Source organism: Cervus canadensis, chromosome 1 (genome assembly GCF_019320065.1).
Source record: "Cervus canadensis isolate Bull #8, Minnesota chromosome 1, ASM1932006v1, whole genome shotgun sequence".
Classification (NCBI taxonomy): domain Eukaryota; kingdom Metazoa; phylum Chordata; class Mammalia; order Artiodactyla; family Cervidae; genus Cervus; species Cervus canadensis.
In genome coordinates, this window is record NC_057386.1 from 127180258 (window position 1) to 127197039 (window position 16782).

At 47.7% G+C, this 16782-nt stretch overlaps 1 protein-coding gene across 5 annotated transcripts in view; it reads right to left on the bottom strand.

Annotated features, from left to right (window-relative positions):
* Window positions 1-1927: 1927 nt before the first annotated feature.
* SCARB1 (scavenger receptor class B member 1) overlaps window positions 1928-16782 on the bottom strand; it is a 92891-nt gene continuing 78036 nt past the window's right edge. For 2 of the 5 annotated variants that reach the window (XM_043442543.1, XM_043442576.1), the window contains 3 exons: window positions 12783-12834; window positions 11771-11917; window positions 7885-8076 (listed from right to left, as the gene is read on the bottom strand). In XM_043442543.1, coding sequence (XP_043298478.1) covers window positions 7900-8076; window positions 11771-11917; window positions 12783-12834 — 376 coding nt within the window. In that variant the 3' untranslated portion in view covers window positions 7885-7899. The other 3 variants (XM_043442559.1, XM_043442552.1, XM_043442567.1) reach the window with 3 other exon arrangements.

Consider the following 16782-nt stretch of genomic DNA (forward strand, 5'->3'; position numbering starts at 1 on the left):
TTGAGTGACTCTGCTATCAGAATATTCCTTCTACTTCCAGCTATTTATTCATGTAAACAAGGCTTCTCTGCACTTATGCAAAACAAGAATAGGATTGATGACAAAATTGGTCGCATTCTGGCAGTCACAGTCATTCATGGATACATAAATTAGCTGAGAGTGAAGAGGAAACCACCATCTCATTAGCAAATGTACTTCCATGCAAATAAAAAAACGCACAAAAATGTGATACCACCACAAATGACAATTCTTTAAAAACCTGAAAGTAGCAAGGTATACCTGGATGGTGGGAATGTAGAATGGTGCAACTACTGTGAAAAAGGCTAAACACAAACTTATGTTGTGTTACCCTATGACCGAGCACTCTCACTCCTACGTATTTTCCTTAAGAGAAATGAAAATAGGGAATTCCCAGGTGGTCCAGTAGTTAGGGCTCTGTATTTCCACTGCCGTGGGCCCCGATTCAATCCCTGATTGGGGAACTAAGATCCCAAGAGCAAAAAAAAAAAGAAGGAAAAGAAAAAATATATGTTCACACAAAAACCTGTATATTCATGTTTGTAGCAGCTTTCTATGCATAATCACCAAAAACTGGAAATATGTGAAATGTCCTTCAACTCACAAATGGTTGGAAACCTGTGCTATGTACCTATGAGGGAATTCTGCTCAAAAATCAAAAGGGATAATTGTTCCCATGGATGCTATTCTTTCAACACAACAAGTATATAGAATGGAATGTGTTCTGCTGCTGCTTATTAAAAGAAGCAAGACTGAATGTGCTTAAGTATGAGATGAAAGCCTTTGCCCATTGAATTTCCTATTGAAGTTTGTATTGAAGTGAAAGAAAGATGCCTCATTTTTAAATTATATTCATGTTTTCATGATAAGTGTTGTTTTACCCAGTTTCTTGCAATGTTCATTTTTATATGCTACTGTTAGCTTTCTAAAAAAAAAAAGTAAAATCTGTTGCTTTCTAAGATAATAATTTTATTTGGAAAGGTACTTGTAGTCTTAAATAGATGGATATATTATTTCTTATAATGATGTATGACATTTGATATAACAAGTGAGACAATAGTATTCAGAAAGTTTACTATATAAACTTTTCATTTTTATTTGCTACATCCCTACATTCTAAGGCCTGATGCATAATACTAGGAAAAAATTAGTTTTAGCATGGCATTTAAAGTTTCTATTTAAAGTTTTTGCCGTAGTAACACATCTCTTGCAATTTCCTTCTTTAAAATAATAGTTTCTTATGTTTTTATACTACAGTTTATAACTTTTATATTTCTTATATAAAAATAAGAAATATATAAAAATACACAATATTTCATTGTGCAAAATTGATCAGACTGATGAACACAACAAGCTGTTTTCTGAAATGTGTGTGTTTTCATGTTTCATCATATTGTTTTTGGCTTCTAAATAAATATAATATGGTTTATAGTGAAAAAAAAAAAAAAAGAAGAAGAACTGAATTCATGCAGAATTTATATAAAGTGTTAAATATACACAAGTTGGAATTCTTAAATAACAATGGAAAGGCAGGCCTGCAGCCCAGTCTCTGAGAGACACTCATGATGGCAGTAACCAGAAATGAGATACTAGCTAAAAAGAGCCTGGGGCTTCCCAGATGGCGCTAGCTGTAAAGAAACTGCCTGCCAAAGCAGGAGATGCAAGAGATGCAGGTTCGATCCCTGGGTCGGGAAGATCTCCTGGAGGAGGAAATGGCAAGCCGCTCCAGTATTCTTGCCTGGGAAGCCCCATGGACAGAGGAGCCTGGCAGGCCACAGTCCATAGGATCACACAGAGTCGGACACAACCGAAGTGGCTTAGCACGCGAGAAGAGCCTAGAACTTCCCAAGGAACCGCACCCCACCCCCAACCCAGCCTCCCACAAACAGGCTGTTACAGACTCAGGCGATCACTTTTTAAAAAGGTTTATTACTTCAATGATGAATTATTTTTTAAAAGATGATATTCAGTTTTTCTTCCAGTAGAAAAGAGACAGAGGCTTGCTTGTCCCAGAGACCAGGAGTCCCAGACGGATGGGTCTCCTGACCAGACACCCAGGCTGACGTCCCGGAGCCTCTCTACCTCTGCCCTGGCACCTGATAGCTGCAGACCTTGGTGGCGGGCAGCTCAGGGCACAGCCTTCCGCCACCCCAGCCAGGAAGTGACTGGCTCAGTATACAGGATGATGTCAGTTTAGGCTGGAGGGAAGGGACCTGGACACCCAAACCCATGATCCTGCGGGGGGTTTACGATGCATCTCCATTTCTGAGGCCCAGATGGGAGTCCAGTGGCTACAGCTCTGGTCCGGGCTGGGTGCTGAACCACAAAACCTTGCCCACCAGGTTCGGGCACAGGAAGTCAGCACTCCTGGGCTGGATTTGGGGACAGTGGCGGCCTCTCAGGGTAAACGCCCTGTCCTGCCTGGGTGAGCCACCAGAAAGGGGCTGCAGTGTTTCAAGACAGATGGAGCGGACCGCTGGAGAGAGGTGACGTGAGTTATTAAGGGCCTGGGCTAGGGGACCCCGTGCCCATAGCACCTATGGTCAGGCCTGTGGATTACGTGGAGAGAAGTTTCCAGAACAGTCCTTGTTGACCAGTCTTTCCCCCAAGTCTCTCAGCAGCGGCTCCATCCCTGAGTGTCTGCACACACCTGTGCACTCGTGTGGACACGTGCCAGGGGCATGCGTGTGTATGTGTGTGTGTGTGTGCGTGCGTGCAATGTGCAGGAGGTGGGGGCTCAGACTTTGGGACTGGTGGGCTGTCCACTGAGTGAGTCCTGAAGAAGCGGGGTGTAGGGGCTGGGAAGCTGGTCTGGCTGAGTGGCCAGACTGGGCTGGCTGATGGCATCTTTGGAACCCTGTGGAGAAAAGGCAAGGCGCGCTGCATCACTAAGGCCGGCCACCAAGCCCCGCCCATGCCAAGCCCCGCCCACACCCCGCCCCGCCCCTGCACATCCTCCAACAGCATGGAAACCCCCCCTGGGAGTCCCATCAGCAGCCCCCACCAATCAGGCTCGAAATGAGAAAAGACTGGAGTGACCTACAGACTCCTGGGTCGCAACTGCAAGGGTCTCCCCATCTCATGAAACACCATCCCGCCCTGCTCTCATCCCATTTTAGAGATGGGGAAACTGAGGTCCAAAGGGACTCGCCTAATAGAGAGAGAAGGGCAGAGCAAGGAGTTCAGGGCTTATATAAGCAATACTGTCGACACAGGAAAACTGGAAAGCACCTAAATGTCCACTGATATCATAATGCATCTAAAACAGAGTCGCAAGGTGGTAGTCAACCTACATAGCTCTCACAAACAGAAAATTGAGAAAGGGAAAATCGGCCGCAGAGTGACTCATGTAGCATGTCCTCCAGAGACAACGTTTCAAAAACTGATCTACTGCTCATGGATACAGATTTAGAGGGGGAAAGCAGGCACATACCAAATTCCTAGAAATGGTTGTCTCGGGATAGGGGGAGGGCTGTGGGGCTTGGTGGGGTGGGGGCAAAGGGCACACAGTGAAAAGGAGAACTAGGACAAGATGTGAACAATTGAGGTTGAGTCTGGGTAAGAGGGAACTCAGGGTAGTTCATCTAGCTTTACTTTTTTTTTTTTTAATTTCACAATTTAAGGAAATTTAATGAAATTAAAGAGACATGGATGGGCCTAGAGTTGGTTATACAGAGTGAAGTGAGTCAGAGAAAGAAAAACAAACATCGTATATGAACGCATGTGTGTAGAATCTAGGGAAAAAAATGGAACAGATGAACCTATTTGCAGGGCAAGAATAGAGAAGCAGATGTAGAGAACGGACATGTGGACCCAGGGGAAGGGGAGGGTGGGCCGAGCTGGGAAATTAGGACTGACATGTGGGCACTGCCATATGTAAAACATAGCTAGTGGGAAGCTGCTGTAGAACAGAGAAACCTCAGTTCGGGGCTCTGGGATGACCCAGACGGTGAGATGGGGTGTGGGAGAGAGGCTCAAGAGGGAGGGGATATACGCATGCACACAGATGACCCACTTGGTTGTGCAGCACAGGCTGGCACAACACTGTAAAACAATCATACTCCAACAAAAAGAAAATTTAAGGTAAGCTGTGACAATAAAAACTGGGGGTAACTTTTCATCCCCTAAGCCCTCTATCTTCATTCCCCTTGAAAATGGAGAGAGATGCCTTCTTGCCCAGCAGCTGTGGCTGGAAAACCCCAAAAACCCCTGCCTGCTTGGACCGTGCTCACAAAGCCCAGAGGTCTGCTTCACTGTGGGGTGGGGAAAAATCAAACTCCACTCTGGGCAGGACAAGCGGAAGGTGAAACTCCTGCCTCTCCTGTGGGACTGATCTCAGGCTACCCAGACTGAGCCACATTCCAGCCAGGAGTGAGGAGGGGAGGTGGGGGGGGCAGGGGTGTCAGAGCAAGACCAGTGCCCACTGCTGACCCACACCCTCACATGCAGGCAGCAGGTGACAGTCAGGGCGGTGGGCGGGGGGCATATTCTCAGCAATGTGGACCCAAAGAGCTACGACTGCAGACAGCCTCGCTCAAAAGTGATCAGTTCTAATGAGACGGATGAAACTGGAGCCTATTATACAAAGCAAAGTAAGTCAGAAAGAAAAACACCAATACAGTATATTAACGCATATATATGGAATTTAGAAAGATGGTAACGATGACCCTATATGCGAGACAGCAAAAGAGACACAGATGTAATGAACAGATTGTTGGACTCTGTGGGAGAAGGCGAGGGTAGGACGATTTGAGAGAATAGCATTGAAACATGTATATTATCATATGTGAAATAGATCGCCAGTCCAGGTTCGATGCATGAGGCAGGGTGCTCAGGGCTGGTGCACTGGGATGAACTTGAGGGATGGGATGGGGAGGGAGGTGGGAGGGAGGGTCAGGATGGGGAACACACGTACACCCATGGCTGATTCATGTGAATGTATGGCAAAAACCACCACAATATTGTACAGTAACTAGCCTCCAATTAAAATTTAAAAAAAAAAGTGCAAAGGGGAAACTGCTTCTCCAAGAAAGACACATGTAACAAACCCTCAAGGAACCAGAACCTGAGACAGATTCCTCCTCCTCCTGTTCCCTAACACTGTCCTTTAACTGTGGAATGAGGACTTGGAATTAATGAGACTCATGAGAAGGTAAGAAAGATCCAGGAACATGTCCCTGCAGGGCTGCCTAGTACAGTTGTCCAGGTTGATCACTGCACAAAGGCACTCAGCCAAGGGGGCTATACATGGGCTGTATTCTGTGTTCTAAACCTTCGGTCCTAAAGCAGGCCACGTCTGCACAGAGGGGCTGTCTTTTTCTTACTCACATAAAGACATCTTTCTGGGCTAGCAGCTCCTCAAGCCCACCCCATGCCCAAGTGCAAGGCAAGGTGTGGGATCTCCCCTAGGTGTTCAAAACAGGTTAGAGGCTTCCCTGAAGGGATTCTAGGTCTTCTGGACCACTGGCAACTTCTCAAGTGCCTGCCTGGTCTCCTAAACCAGCACCAATAGGACACTGCCTTCCCCAAGTACACATGACTGGGGATAGGGGTCTCATCTGGGCTGAGCCTTCCAGAAGGCAAGGCAATAGAATCTCTTTAATCAAAAACTTCTCTGGGACTTCCCTGGTGGTCCACAAGACTCCACGCTGCCAATGTAGGGAGCGCAGGTTCAATCCCTGGTTGGGGAACTAAGATCCCACATGCTGTGTGGTGTGGCCAAAAGATTAAAAAAAAAAAAAAAAAAAGCCTTCCCTGATAACTTGAAGCTTGAATTCTGTTGGTAAAGTCAAGAGGAGACTACAGTGTTTTGTGGGGGTTTTTTTTGGAGGGGGGAGGGAGCAGTAGGCAGGATATCCTGGCTGCATCCAGGGAGGCATAACCACGGGGCTGAGACCTCACAGATCACCAGTTCTATCTGTGCTAAAAGCCAATAACCCCCTTCTAGGAAGACCTTACCCTTACACTCCCAGAACAGCAAACAAGTTTCTGCAGAAGGGAATCTTGGCTGGATGGGGGAGGGGTATCCAAGGGGCCAAACTGTACCTAAGAAGGCATCTCAGAGGAATTCTGGGAGACAGGAAGGAAAGCGGGGTACCCATCTCTGGCTAGGATGTCCTGCTCCCAAACTCAGGAGGACACCCCCTTAACACTAAGCCCTGACGTGGCCAGGCTCTCTTATCCCCAGATCGGCAGGAGGAGCCCCCCAGAGTCTAGTTGGGGACACAGCTGTCCCTCCCTTCTGCTCCTTGCAGGGACTGGCGGCGCCTGCCAGCAAACACACCCACGCCCAGCACTTGGCGTGTTCCGTTTTCCCTCCTCCTCCAACCCTGGCAGTCGAAGCAAACTGGAGCAGCCAACTGGCCCCAAAGAGAAGGGCTGTCGACTCGTCCTCAGGCTTTAGCTCTCAAGAAAGCTATTTAAACCCGAGCAGGCACAGCCCCAGAAGCTGGCGAGGGCGGCACATTTTTCAGAAACCAAAATAACAGCTATGATCAGAGGCACAGCCATAGTGTGACTGACTCACTGCTGCCCAAACCCCAACAGTAGGGCTCAGAGCGCTGCCTGTCACCTCCCTTGGCTGGACTTGGCTCTCCCAAGACCTCAGACCTAAAGGAACACAACCCAGAGGAAGGTGAACCCACAAGGCACCAGCCTACTTCTCCTGTAGGTAGGTTGTCAGATGCAGGGAGGGCAGCTGGCTAAATGTGAATTTCAGGTAACCAACAAACAGGTTTTCAGTATAAGCGTGTCCTGACAACTGCATGGGACACACTTAGGCAAAAAATCATTCGCTGTTTACCTGAAATTCACATTTAACTGAGCACCTCTTTGCTGCTGTCATTTCTTGGGAGTTTTTTTGGTTTGTTTTTGCTCAATCTGGCAACCCTTCCCTCAGACTGAGTTCTGGATATATAGTGGGTACCCAGGTGATGCCTAAATTGTTTCTTTCTTGGTCAGTCATGCCAGATTCACTTAAACCAATCTATATCAGGGACTTCCCTGGCAGTCCAGAGGCCAAGACTCCACGCTTCCAACGCAGGGGACGTGGGGTCGATTTCTGGTTGGGGAACTAAGATCCTACACTCCGCAGGGTGCAGCCAAAAATAAATAGACCAATCTACTCATAATCCCCTTGGTGCGTGTGCACTCAGTTGTATCCAACTCTTTGCGACCCCGTGGACGGTAGCCCACCAGGCTCCTCTGTCCATGGGATTTCCCAGGCAAGAATGCTGGAGCAGGTTGCCATTTCCTTCTTCGGGGGATCTTCCCAACCCAGGGATCAAGCCCACGTCTCCTGCACTGGCAGGCGGATTCTTTACCACTGAGTCACCATGGGATTAAAATAACACATTCCCGGGGCCTGTCCGTGATTCTATTTCAGGAGGTTTAGAAGAATGTCCTCAGATCTTCATTTTTAGCAGACTTCCCCAGAAGAGTCTATTGCACCGGAAGTCTGAGAAGCGGCTGACCTAAACCTTGATCCTGCCTTTTTAAGACAACCTTGAAAATAAGACACCAGCCCACTAGTCGCCCTCCGTCCCCTACCACGCCTGGGATCACTCAGAATGTTAAGAAGACAGCAAAGTATACAAGTACATATTTTCAATCTGTAGACAGGTGAAGTGCAGGCTGAAGAGATGTATAAGATCCAAAGCGTTTCGAGGTGCCAGAGTTCTACTCACTACGGGAGGAGGCGGGGGTGGGGCGGGGGCATTACCTGGTACCCACCTACAGTCTTGCTTCTTGCAGTACAGTCCCCTTGGGAGCTGATGTCATCAGGAATTCAGAATAGGCCTGAACGGCCTCCTTATCCTTTGAGCCCTTTTTAAAACTAATCCAAAATAAATAGCATTTCTCCTAGAAGATAACCAAGCTAATTTATAGTTGCCGTTCCAGCTGAACACACATGGTTTTTATAGGGTTCTTCAATTTGCAGGGTTCTTCAACAAGCAGGGGGTGGGGTACAGAACTTTCGCGTCCAACCACCATGAATGACTGCAGTTGGGAGATCTGGGAAGTGATAGTGCCCTTCACCGAAGACAGATACACCGGCATCTTCAGGAAACATATTTGATCAGATGGGCAAACTAAAAAGGGTCTGTCGGCCTGAAAATTTAGGCCAAGTTGAGGAGTGGCGATGGGCCATGGTGCGCGAGGTGGCTCAGCCTAGACTCAGAGACGTGAGCAAGTGGCATGTGAAGAATTTCATGCTGTACTGACTGAGCTAGCAGGTGGCATTTTAAATAGACCAGAAACAGAGGTGTTTCTGTTTAAAATAATTTTTTTTTCAAGAATGACTTGAACAAAAAAAATGTCTTTGAAGAGAAATTAAAATATGTTGAGTTTAATGATGTGCCATTCTTTTTTTTTTTTTTTCTCCCAGGGGAAATATATAAAAATACAAAAGGCCTAACCCTTGCTAAACCAAAAAATACATGTATTTGTCATTCAGCTGTGTCCAGCTCTTTGTGACCTCATAGACTGTAGCCTGCCAGGCTCCTCTGTTCAAAATACATAATGGGATAAATTTCATTGATTGGGCCTCCAGTACAACCTGCAGGGAGGGAGCCTCACCATCATTAATAGAAACGATCAATAATCTTATGGGACTTGGGGGACAAGGATGGGGGGTGAAGCAGGGAAGTGTTGACATCCTGCATCCTCAGTCTCCTCCCCCTTCCCCTTCTGATGGACCATTAGGAGAGAGACAGAGGGGACAGACGGCGGGGTTGTCTGGCCCCGGCCCTCACCAGCTGCTTCCCCTGGACCCGCCCACCTCACCCCCACCCCCTGCCCACGTGTGGCTGTGTATGTCTTCACTCCTGGAAACCCACGGTGATGCTGGGCCTGGGGAGTCATCCACAGACTGGGGGCTAGGGCCTCTGGTCCCCTCTGTCCTCCCAGCATAATTCATTCCAAACACCGTAGGGAGTTCCTTCTGCTCTGGCTGGGGCAGTGACAGAGGATTGGGTCCCCAACGTTCATCAGGGGCTCAAGACACCAGAGGCCCTGGTACCCTCACATCAGTGCAAACCTTTTCCCCCGAAGGTTGGGGAATTTGGAAGGGAAATGGTGATAAAGGTCTGAAAGCCCAGGTTAAGAGCCTGGAAAGGTTTATCATCGCCCCAGCTACCAACAAGCAAGCAAGCATGCAATCTGCCTCCGAGTAAAAGGCAAAAGAGAAAAGGCTGTTTACCAAAGCTAAAGCAAGAAAGCTGGTGTTGCAGGTGGCCCGAGGGGGCAGCAGGGAAGCTGGGCAACCCCCCTCCAAGGCCCAGGCCTGGGGCTCCAGGAAAACTTGGAGTGGGGGGCCCCAAAGGGGGGGTTTCTGGTTCATGGATTCAATACGGCCTTGCAAGACTGTGCCACTGAGTGCTGTCCCCTGTCTACCAGCTAGCTACTCACCCAAGTCCTCTGCCCCGGGGGCCCCTGTCACCATGTGACGGCAGTAACCTGCATAATGCCCCCTGGTCTCTAGACCTCACAACCTATTTATGTCTGTACCCCCCTAACTGTGCAGTGTCCCTTCAAAATAAGCTGTGAAAGTGTCAGTGAATGCCATGAATGAATTAATGAATGATGCCAAATCAAGAAGGGGTTTTCATTGGGACTTGCATGGCAGTCCAGAGGTTAAGACTATGTGCTTCCACTGCAGGGGGCACAGGTTCAATCCCTGGTTGGGGAACTAAGAGCCTGCATGCCCTGCTGCAAGGCAGGGAAAAAAAAAAAGACCAAGGAAGAAAAAAAAAAGAAAGGGGGGTATTTGTTGTCCCCCAATGTTCTTCCTGACTTTGAATGGCAGATGGCCCTGGACTGATTCTTCAGGGCTCTTGTTCCTGAATACCTGCTCCCATTCTGGTCCAAGCCAGTATCCGAGCTCACCTGGGCCTCCTCACTGGTCCCCCTGCTCCTGCTCTCTCATGGGAAGACCTATTAATAGCTGCCACATGTCAACCAACTCAGTCACCCCTCGCCTTAAACCCATTATTGACCAGAGACGTATCCACATGTTTTTAGAGAGTGAATTAACACATGTGAATACAATTAATATCACCAGGTGAAGTTGTTAGAGCTTAAAATTGATCAAGGGCTCATTATACAACTTATGATTGTCATCATCATTCACGTTTTGCTCCATTAAGGTTTTTGTTCCAATCTTGTATTATAAACGTAAAATTTTCCCAAAAATGACACATTGTGAAATTTTGAGTGAAGAAGAATTTTTTGGTGAATTTTAGGCAGATACTTTCTCTGAATGTCTGAGCAACATATATACTAGTATCTCAGAAGATGACAGTTCTTCAGAACATAGTTCTGATTCAGACAATGTGAATATTAGACCAACAAAGAGACAAAAAACCTTAGTGCTTGATTCTGATGTGGAAAGTGAAAATAGAACTCATGATGCTAGAGAACGCTCCTTTGTTTCTACAGAGGAGTGAGTTGAAGACAACATCTCATGAAAATGAGAATCCTTTACAGGTGTGTCAGGGGTAACAATTGAATGCAATAACCTGCACACAGTGAAATAACAGAATTAATTTTTGGCTGGCCAAAATAAAAATCACCTTCTACAGGTATTTGTTTCTGCAAATATTCCCCGGTCAATAATGAGTTAAAAGCTTCCAGTCATCCCTTGGAATCAGTTCCAAGCTGCTCCTCCCGAGTTATAGGGCCAGGCATGACCTCCCTCTGCCTCTGAGATACCACCTCCCCTGCCGCCCCTACGTCCATTCCCTCCAGCCAACCCACTGCGGCAGGATCCTCCAATACAGACCCGCCCATCCCTGCCTCAGGGCCTTTGCACTGGCCATTCCTCCACCTGCAGCACTCTTTCCATGACTCTGCGCTGAGCATTCACCTCTAAGCCTAAATTCAACCTCTTCAAAGAAACCTTTTCTAACATTATCACTATCGTTGTCCCCCACCTCCCTGGACACTGTGGTGCCCAGTCTAGCAGCCAAATGTGGCTGTGGAGGCTTTGAAATGGGGTGAGTCCCAATCAAGATCTGCTGTTAAGTGTCAAATACACACCGATTCCAAAGACTTCACTCAAAAACATAATGCAAAAATACTTAATTTTTTTATATTGATTGCAGATAGAAATGGTAATCTTTTGGATATATCCAGGTTAAATAAAAGACATGATTGAAATTAATTCCCTTTTACCTAACGTGGCTATTAGAACATTTAAATTTAAAATCACACATCTGGCTGTGTTGTATCTGTCCTGGACAGCACTGCCCTGAGCCTATCACATTCTCTATCATCTTTATCATGGGTGAAATTGTCTCTTCTGTTTAGTTACTTGACTCCCACCTGTCTTTCCAACTAGAATGCTGGTCCCCGCACACCCATCAACAGGAACTGTCTTATTCACCGTTGTATGCTCTGTACCTGCCAGAACCTGGCAGCCAGCAGCTGCTGACTGGATGAACAAACCATTCGAGTACCAGGTCTGATGATCCAAAACCACTGCAGTCCCTCCAAAGTTGGGCCCCCAAGCCTCCCAAAACAGGCAGAGAAGTGGTAACAGAAGATGCAGGAGAGGCAAGGATGCAGTGATGGATGGCTCCCCAGCCCAAGTAGAGACCTAGGACTGCTGCTCCAAGTGGGTGCAGGCTGAGGGTGCAGGCTGTGTCCATGGGCACAGCAGGAAGGGACAGTTGGGGGATCTGATTTGAGCCCCTCCATCCCCCAAGCAGGCAAGGGACCACGCAGCCCAGGCCATGCTCTGACCACTACTTACTTGACTCCGGATTTGGTAGATGATGGGGATGAGCAGTAGGATGCAGCCCAGGGCAAGGAGCACATACTGGGCATACTGCAGCACTTTGGGCATCAACACCAGCTGGGTATAGAATGTCTGAAGGGTCTCACCCTCCATTGCACCGCTCTGGGGAAGAAGGACAAACAGATGGACTAGGGCCACATACTATGAGCTGAGGGTGCAGATGCCACTCCATCCCTTCCCCATCCCAAGTCCACTGGCCAAAGCATGCCATTAGGCCAGCCTCTATGTCCTCCAGGGTCACACAACAGGACTACATTTCCCAGACTCCCTTGCAGCTAGGCAGGCCCACGTGACTTCTTCTGGCCAATGGGATGTGGGCACAAGGACATCACAATTTCCACGCCTGGCTCCCACGTGATTCTCTCCATCTCTTTGCCAATTTACTGAACGGAAATGGATTCTGAGGATCTCCGAAAGGTCAGAACCAAACGATGGAAGGAGCCCAGATGTCCCCAAATGTCTGCATGGAGCACAGCTCCACCTCCCCTCTCCATCAGACTGTGATGTGAGCAGGAAGTGAATTTGACATTTGGAATCTGGCTGTTCTGGCTGTTAGCTCACCCTGAATTAAAATGAACTAAGCTAGAAGGAATCTTGAAAAGCTGGGAGAAAAGGAAGTTCAATAAAAAGCCGACACAGTGAAAATGAACTTCCCTTCATCTTTGGAGAAGTGGTCACATGCATTAGCAAAATTATTTTATACGCTGACCAGGGACTTTACAATTTCAGGCAGCTTTGGTCTTCCTCATCTCAACTGAGCCTTTCAGTCCAGTGGCATAACTGACATAACGTGCCTGGAGAGGGCGAAATTTCTAATAGACTGCTCTGCATCACAGAGTCCAGCTAGCCAGCCCCGCCTCCCCACCACACACAGCCTCCTGCCTCAGATGCCCACATCAGCTCCTCACTGAGCCATCAGACCACGACCACAGGAACCTGGTACCCAGGGAGAGGGAGGCAGTCTTACCTCTTCGAACCACATTAGCGGCAGGACCACTGGCTGGATGTTCCCAGTTTGTCTGGAAATAAGGGAGATCAAGCAAGTGAGAAGTTCTGTTGCGGTGCCTCATGTCAGACAGCTCTGGACCTGTGATTCTACAACGACTAGATCGGCGTGATCTTGAGGAATGGGTATCTCCTGACAGGAAGCAACCTGACAATCCGACAATATCTTTTTAAATGAAAACTTCATGTCTTCTATGTGGTGGGTGCTGCCAGGGACCTAGCTGATGTCCATTTCTTCCTCTTTGAAACAGAATGCCAGTTTTACTCAGGATGGCAATGTACCCAGCTAACAAGGCGGTTGATGCTGACCCCCTGCTTTCCTTCAGGGAGTCTGGAATCTGGGTGCATACCAGGCAGAAAGCACTGACATGACCAGCCCCCAGTAAACATCCCCGGGGGAGAGTTTCTACTGGGCATCCCTGGTAGGGGACACTTCACACATATCACAAGTCATCACTGGGAGGAGGAAGCATGTCCTGTGTGACTCCCCCAAGAGAGGGCTCTAGAAGCCTCTGTCTGGTTCCCCCAGACTTCACCCTGTGAGCCTGTCCCCTTTGCTGGTTATGTTTTGAATATTTTCTATGTAATAAATCACAGCTGAGTCTTCCCAGCAAATCATTGAAACTGAGAGTGGTCCTGGGAACCCCTGACACAGTCAGTTACCAACAAGCTGTGTGACCTTGGGCATGCTCCTTACCCTCTCTGTGCCTCCTCTGAAAAATGGGGATTACAATGAATTTCTCACAGGGCTCTAGTGACGACTGAATGTGGATACATGAAAAATGCCCAGCATAAAAAAGTGTTCAGTGTTTATCACTGTTGTCTAGTTGTTAAATGGCTTCCCAGGTGGTGGTTCCATGGTAAAGAATCTGCCTGCCAGTTCAGGAGACTCAGGAGACACGGGTTCAACCCTTGGCTTGAGAAGATCCCCTGGAAGAGGAAATGGCAATACATTCCAGTACTCTTGCCTGGAAAATTGCATGCACAGAGGAACCTGGAAGATTACAGTCCACAGCGTCCTAAAGAGTCAGACATGACCTAGCGACTGAGCATGCAGCTGTTAAATGCCAGCAAACAATAGAACAAACAAATATTCCATAACTTCACATTCCTGGGTCTGCTTAAAGAAGGCACAGCTGGAGGGGAGATGGAACCCACTTGGGGGACAGGCACTAGAGTCAGCACAAAAGGCCCAAATCCTCAATCACAATTCTCAAAGATCACTTATTAAGTAGAGTGCTGGGTAATGAAATGAATTTACACAGTATCACCTACAGAGGAGACAGACATGGAAAACATTCTAGAAATACGGGGGCGGGGGGGCCTCCCCCTTCACTTTGGCCTCTTTAATTGGAGTTTGTAAGAACTGATGTAAATTAAATGCACAGACTGTGCAACCCTCGTGCCTCTATCTTGTGAGCAAACACCACAGAAGTTCCTCAGAGAAGTCACAGCTAGATGGCTCTGTTTCTGGAACAGCTGTGTTTCTAGACTTTTCCCACACGGGTTCCTCAATAGCCCTCAGGGATGTTGATAAACACCATCTTTGAGACCATCACCCCAGCCCACGGCAGTTCTGAACAGCTGGGGACACAGAGGCTCAGAGAGATCAAAGTAGCAGTGTGTGGCCGCCAACAGGCAGAATCCAGCCACCCAGAGAGACTGCTGGCTTGGGCAATATTTGTCAACAATCAGAATGAACTCCCAACAGGTGAAACTGAGAAAGCAGGTGTTAAAATCCAGATTCTGAAACCTGCATTTGCAAATGCATCGGATGTGGCCACACTGAGCCCGAGGCCCCTGGTGCTCAACAGAGACTGGCCCTTGGCCCGTCCCCACCCAGCCTGTCCGGCTCCTCTGTCCTAGTCACCTGCCCGCCCTGAGCATGAAGTTAGCAGACCAGGCATCGAGTGATGGGGGGCCCTCCGGAACTCCAGCTTGAGCAGCAGACGCCTAAGGCCCACGTGGCGCTGCTTCACCAGCCGCAAACACTTCAGGAACAAATTCTCTGAGCAGACTCAAAAGGTAAAGATGGAAAGCTTGGGCTTCCCTGGCAGTCCAGTGGTTAAGAGTCCACCTGCCAAAGCAGGGGACACAGGTTCAATCCCTGGTCGGGAACATTCCACTTGCCGTCGAGCATCTAAGCCAGCACACCACCACTACTGAGCCTGCCCTCTAGAGCCTGAACTCTACAACAAGCTAAGCGACTGCAGTGAGAAGCCCGTGCACCACAACGAGACAGCAACGAAGACTTAGCAAAGCCAAAAAAATAAAAACTGATTAATTGAATTTAAAAAAAAAAAAGCTAGCAGAGGAGTGTGGATGAGCTATACAAATGATCCCCAGTGCACTCAAAGTGTTATTCTTTCCAGCTGAGAAACATCTCACAAAGCCAAACAGATGCTCACATTCCTGCAGCCCAGGAATCTTTCTGAGGGATTTTTTTTTTTTTTTAATGGAACTATTTCAAACACACTAAGTACAGAACCTGACAGAACAACCAATCAGCACGCTCCCGCACCCGGCTGTATCCTGAATGAGTGAGTGAAAGCTGCTCAGTTGTGTCCAACTCTTTGCCATCCAGGCAAAGCCTGTATGTAGACTGTAGCCCGCCAGGCTCTCTGTCCATGGAATTCTCCAGGCCAGAATACTGGAGTGAGTTGCCATTTCCTACTCCAGGAGATCGTCCCAAGCCAGGGATCGAACCCAGGTCTCCAGCATTGCAGGCAAGATTCATTACCATCTGAGCCACCAGCTCTGTTCTATAATGATGTTATAACAAGAGTTGGCGAGGATGTGGAGATGCTGGCACCCTCCCACGCAGCTGGTGGGAGTGTGAAACAGTGCAGCCGCCCTGGAAAACAGTCTGACAGTTCCTCAAACGGTTAAACGTAGAGCCACCAGAGAACCCAGCAATTCAGCTGTAAGATATCTACCCAAGAGAAATGAAAACATACATCCACATACTCAGGCATAAATATTCAGAGCAGGACTTCCCTGGTGGTTCAGTGGTTAAGAATCCGCCTGCCAATGCTGGGGACCCAGGTCCCATCCCTGGTCCAGGAAGACATCACGTGCCAAGGGACAACTAAGCCGGTATACCACAACTACTGAGCCTGTGCGCCTAGAGCCTGTCCTCCACAACAAGGGAAGCCACCTCAATGAGAAGTCTGTGCAGCAAAACTAGAGAGCAGCCCCTGCCCACTGCAACTAGAGAAATTCTGAGTACAGGAAAGACATAGCACAGCCAAAAACAAAATGTATAAACTTTTTTAAAGATTCAGAAGAGCATTATTCATAATGGCCAAAAAGTAGAAACAGCCCAAATGTCCATCAGTGGATGAATAAAAACATGGTCTTGCCAGACAATGGCATATTATTCAGCAATAAAATGGACTAAAGTGCTGACACCTGCTACAACATGGATGAACCTTGAGAACACCATGTTAAGTGAAAGAAGCCAGTCACATATTATACAACTCTATTCACATAAGATGGCCAAAATGGGTAAATCCATAAAAATGGGAAGTAAATTAAGGGTTGCCTGAGGCTGAGGGAAATGGGGAGTGACAGCTAACGGTGTGGGGTTTCTTTTGTGGGTTGATGGAATGTTTCAAAATTGATTATGGTAATGTTGCCCAATTCTGTGAATATCCTACTGTACTGTACATTCTCAAAGGGTGAGTTTTAGACTGTGTGAATTAAATCTTGATGAAGCTGTTACTGGAAAAACAAAGAAAAGAAAAAGAAAACTTGCACTTAAAAAATTTCTCCTGTCTACCATATGACCCAGCAAGCCCACTCTTGGCCATACACCCAGAGAAAAGCATAATTCAAAAAGATACATGCACCCCAGTGTTCACTGCAGCACTATTTACAACAGCCAAGACACAGAAGCAACCCAAATGTCCATTAACAGAAGAATGGATAAAGAAGATGTGGATAAAGATATACACACACAC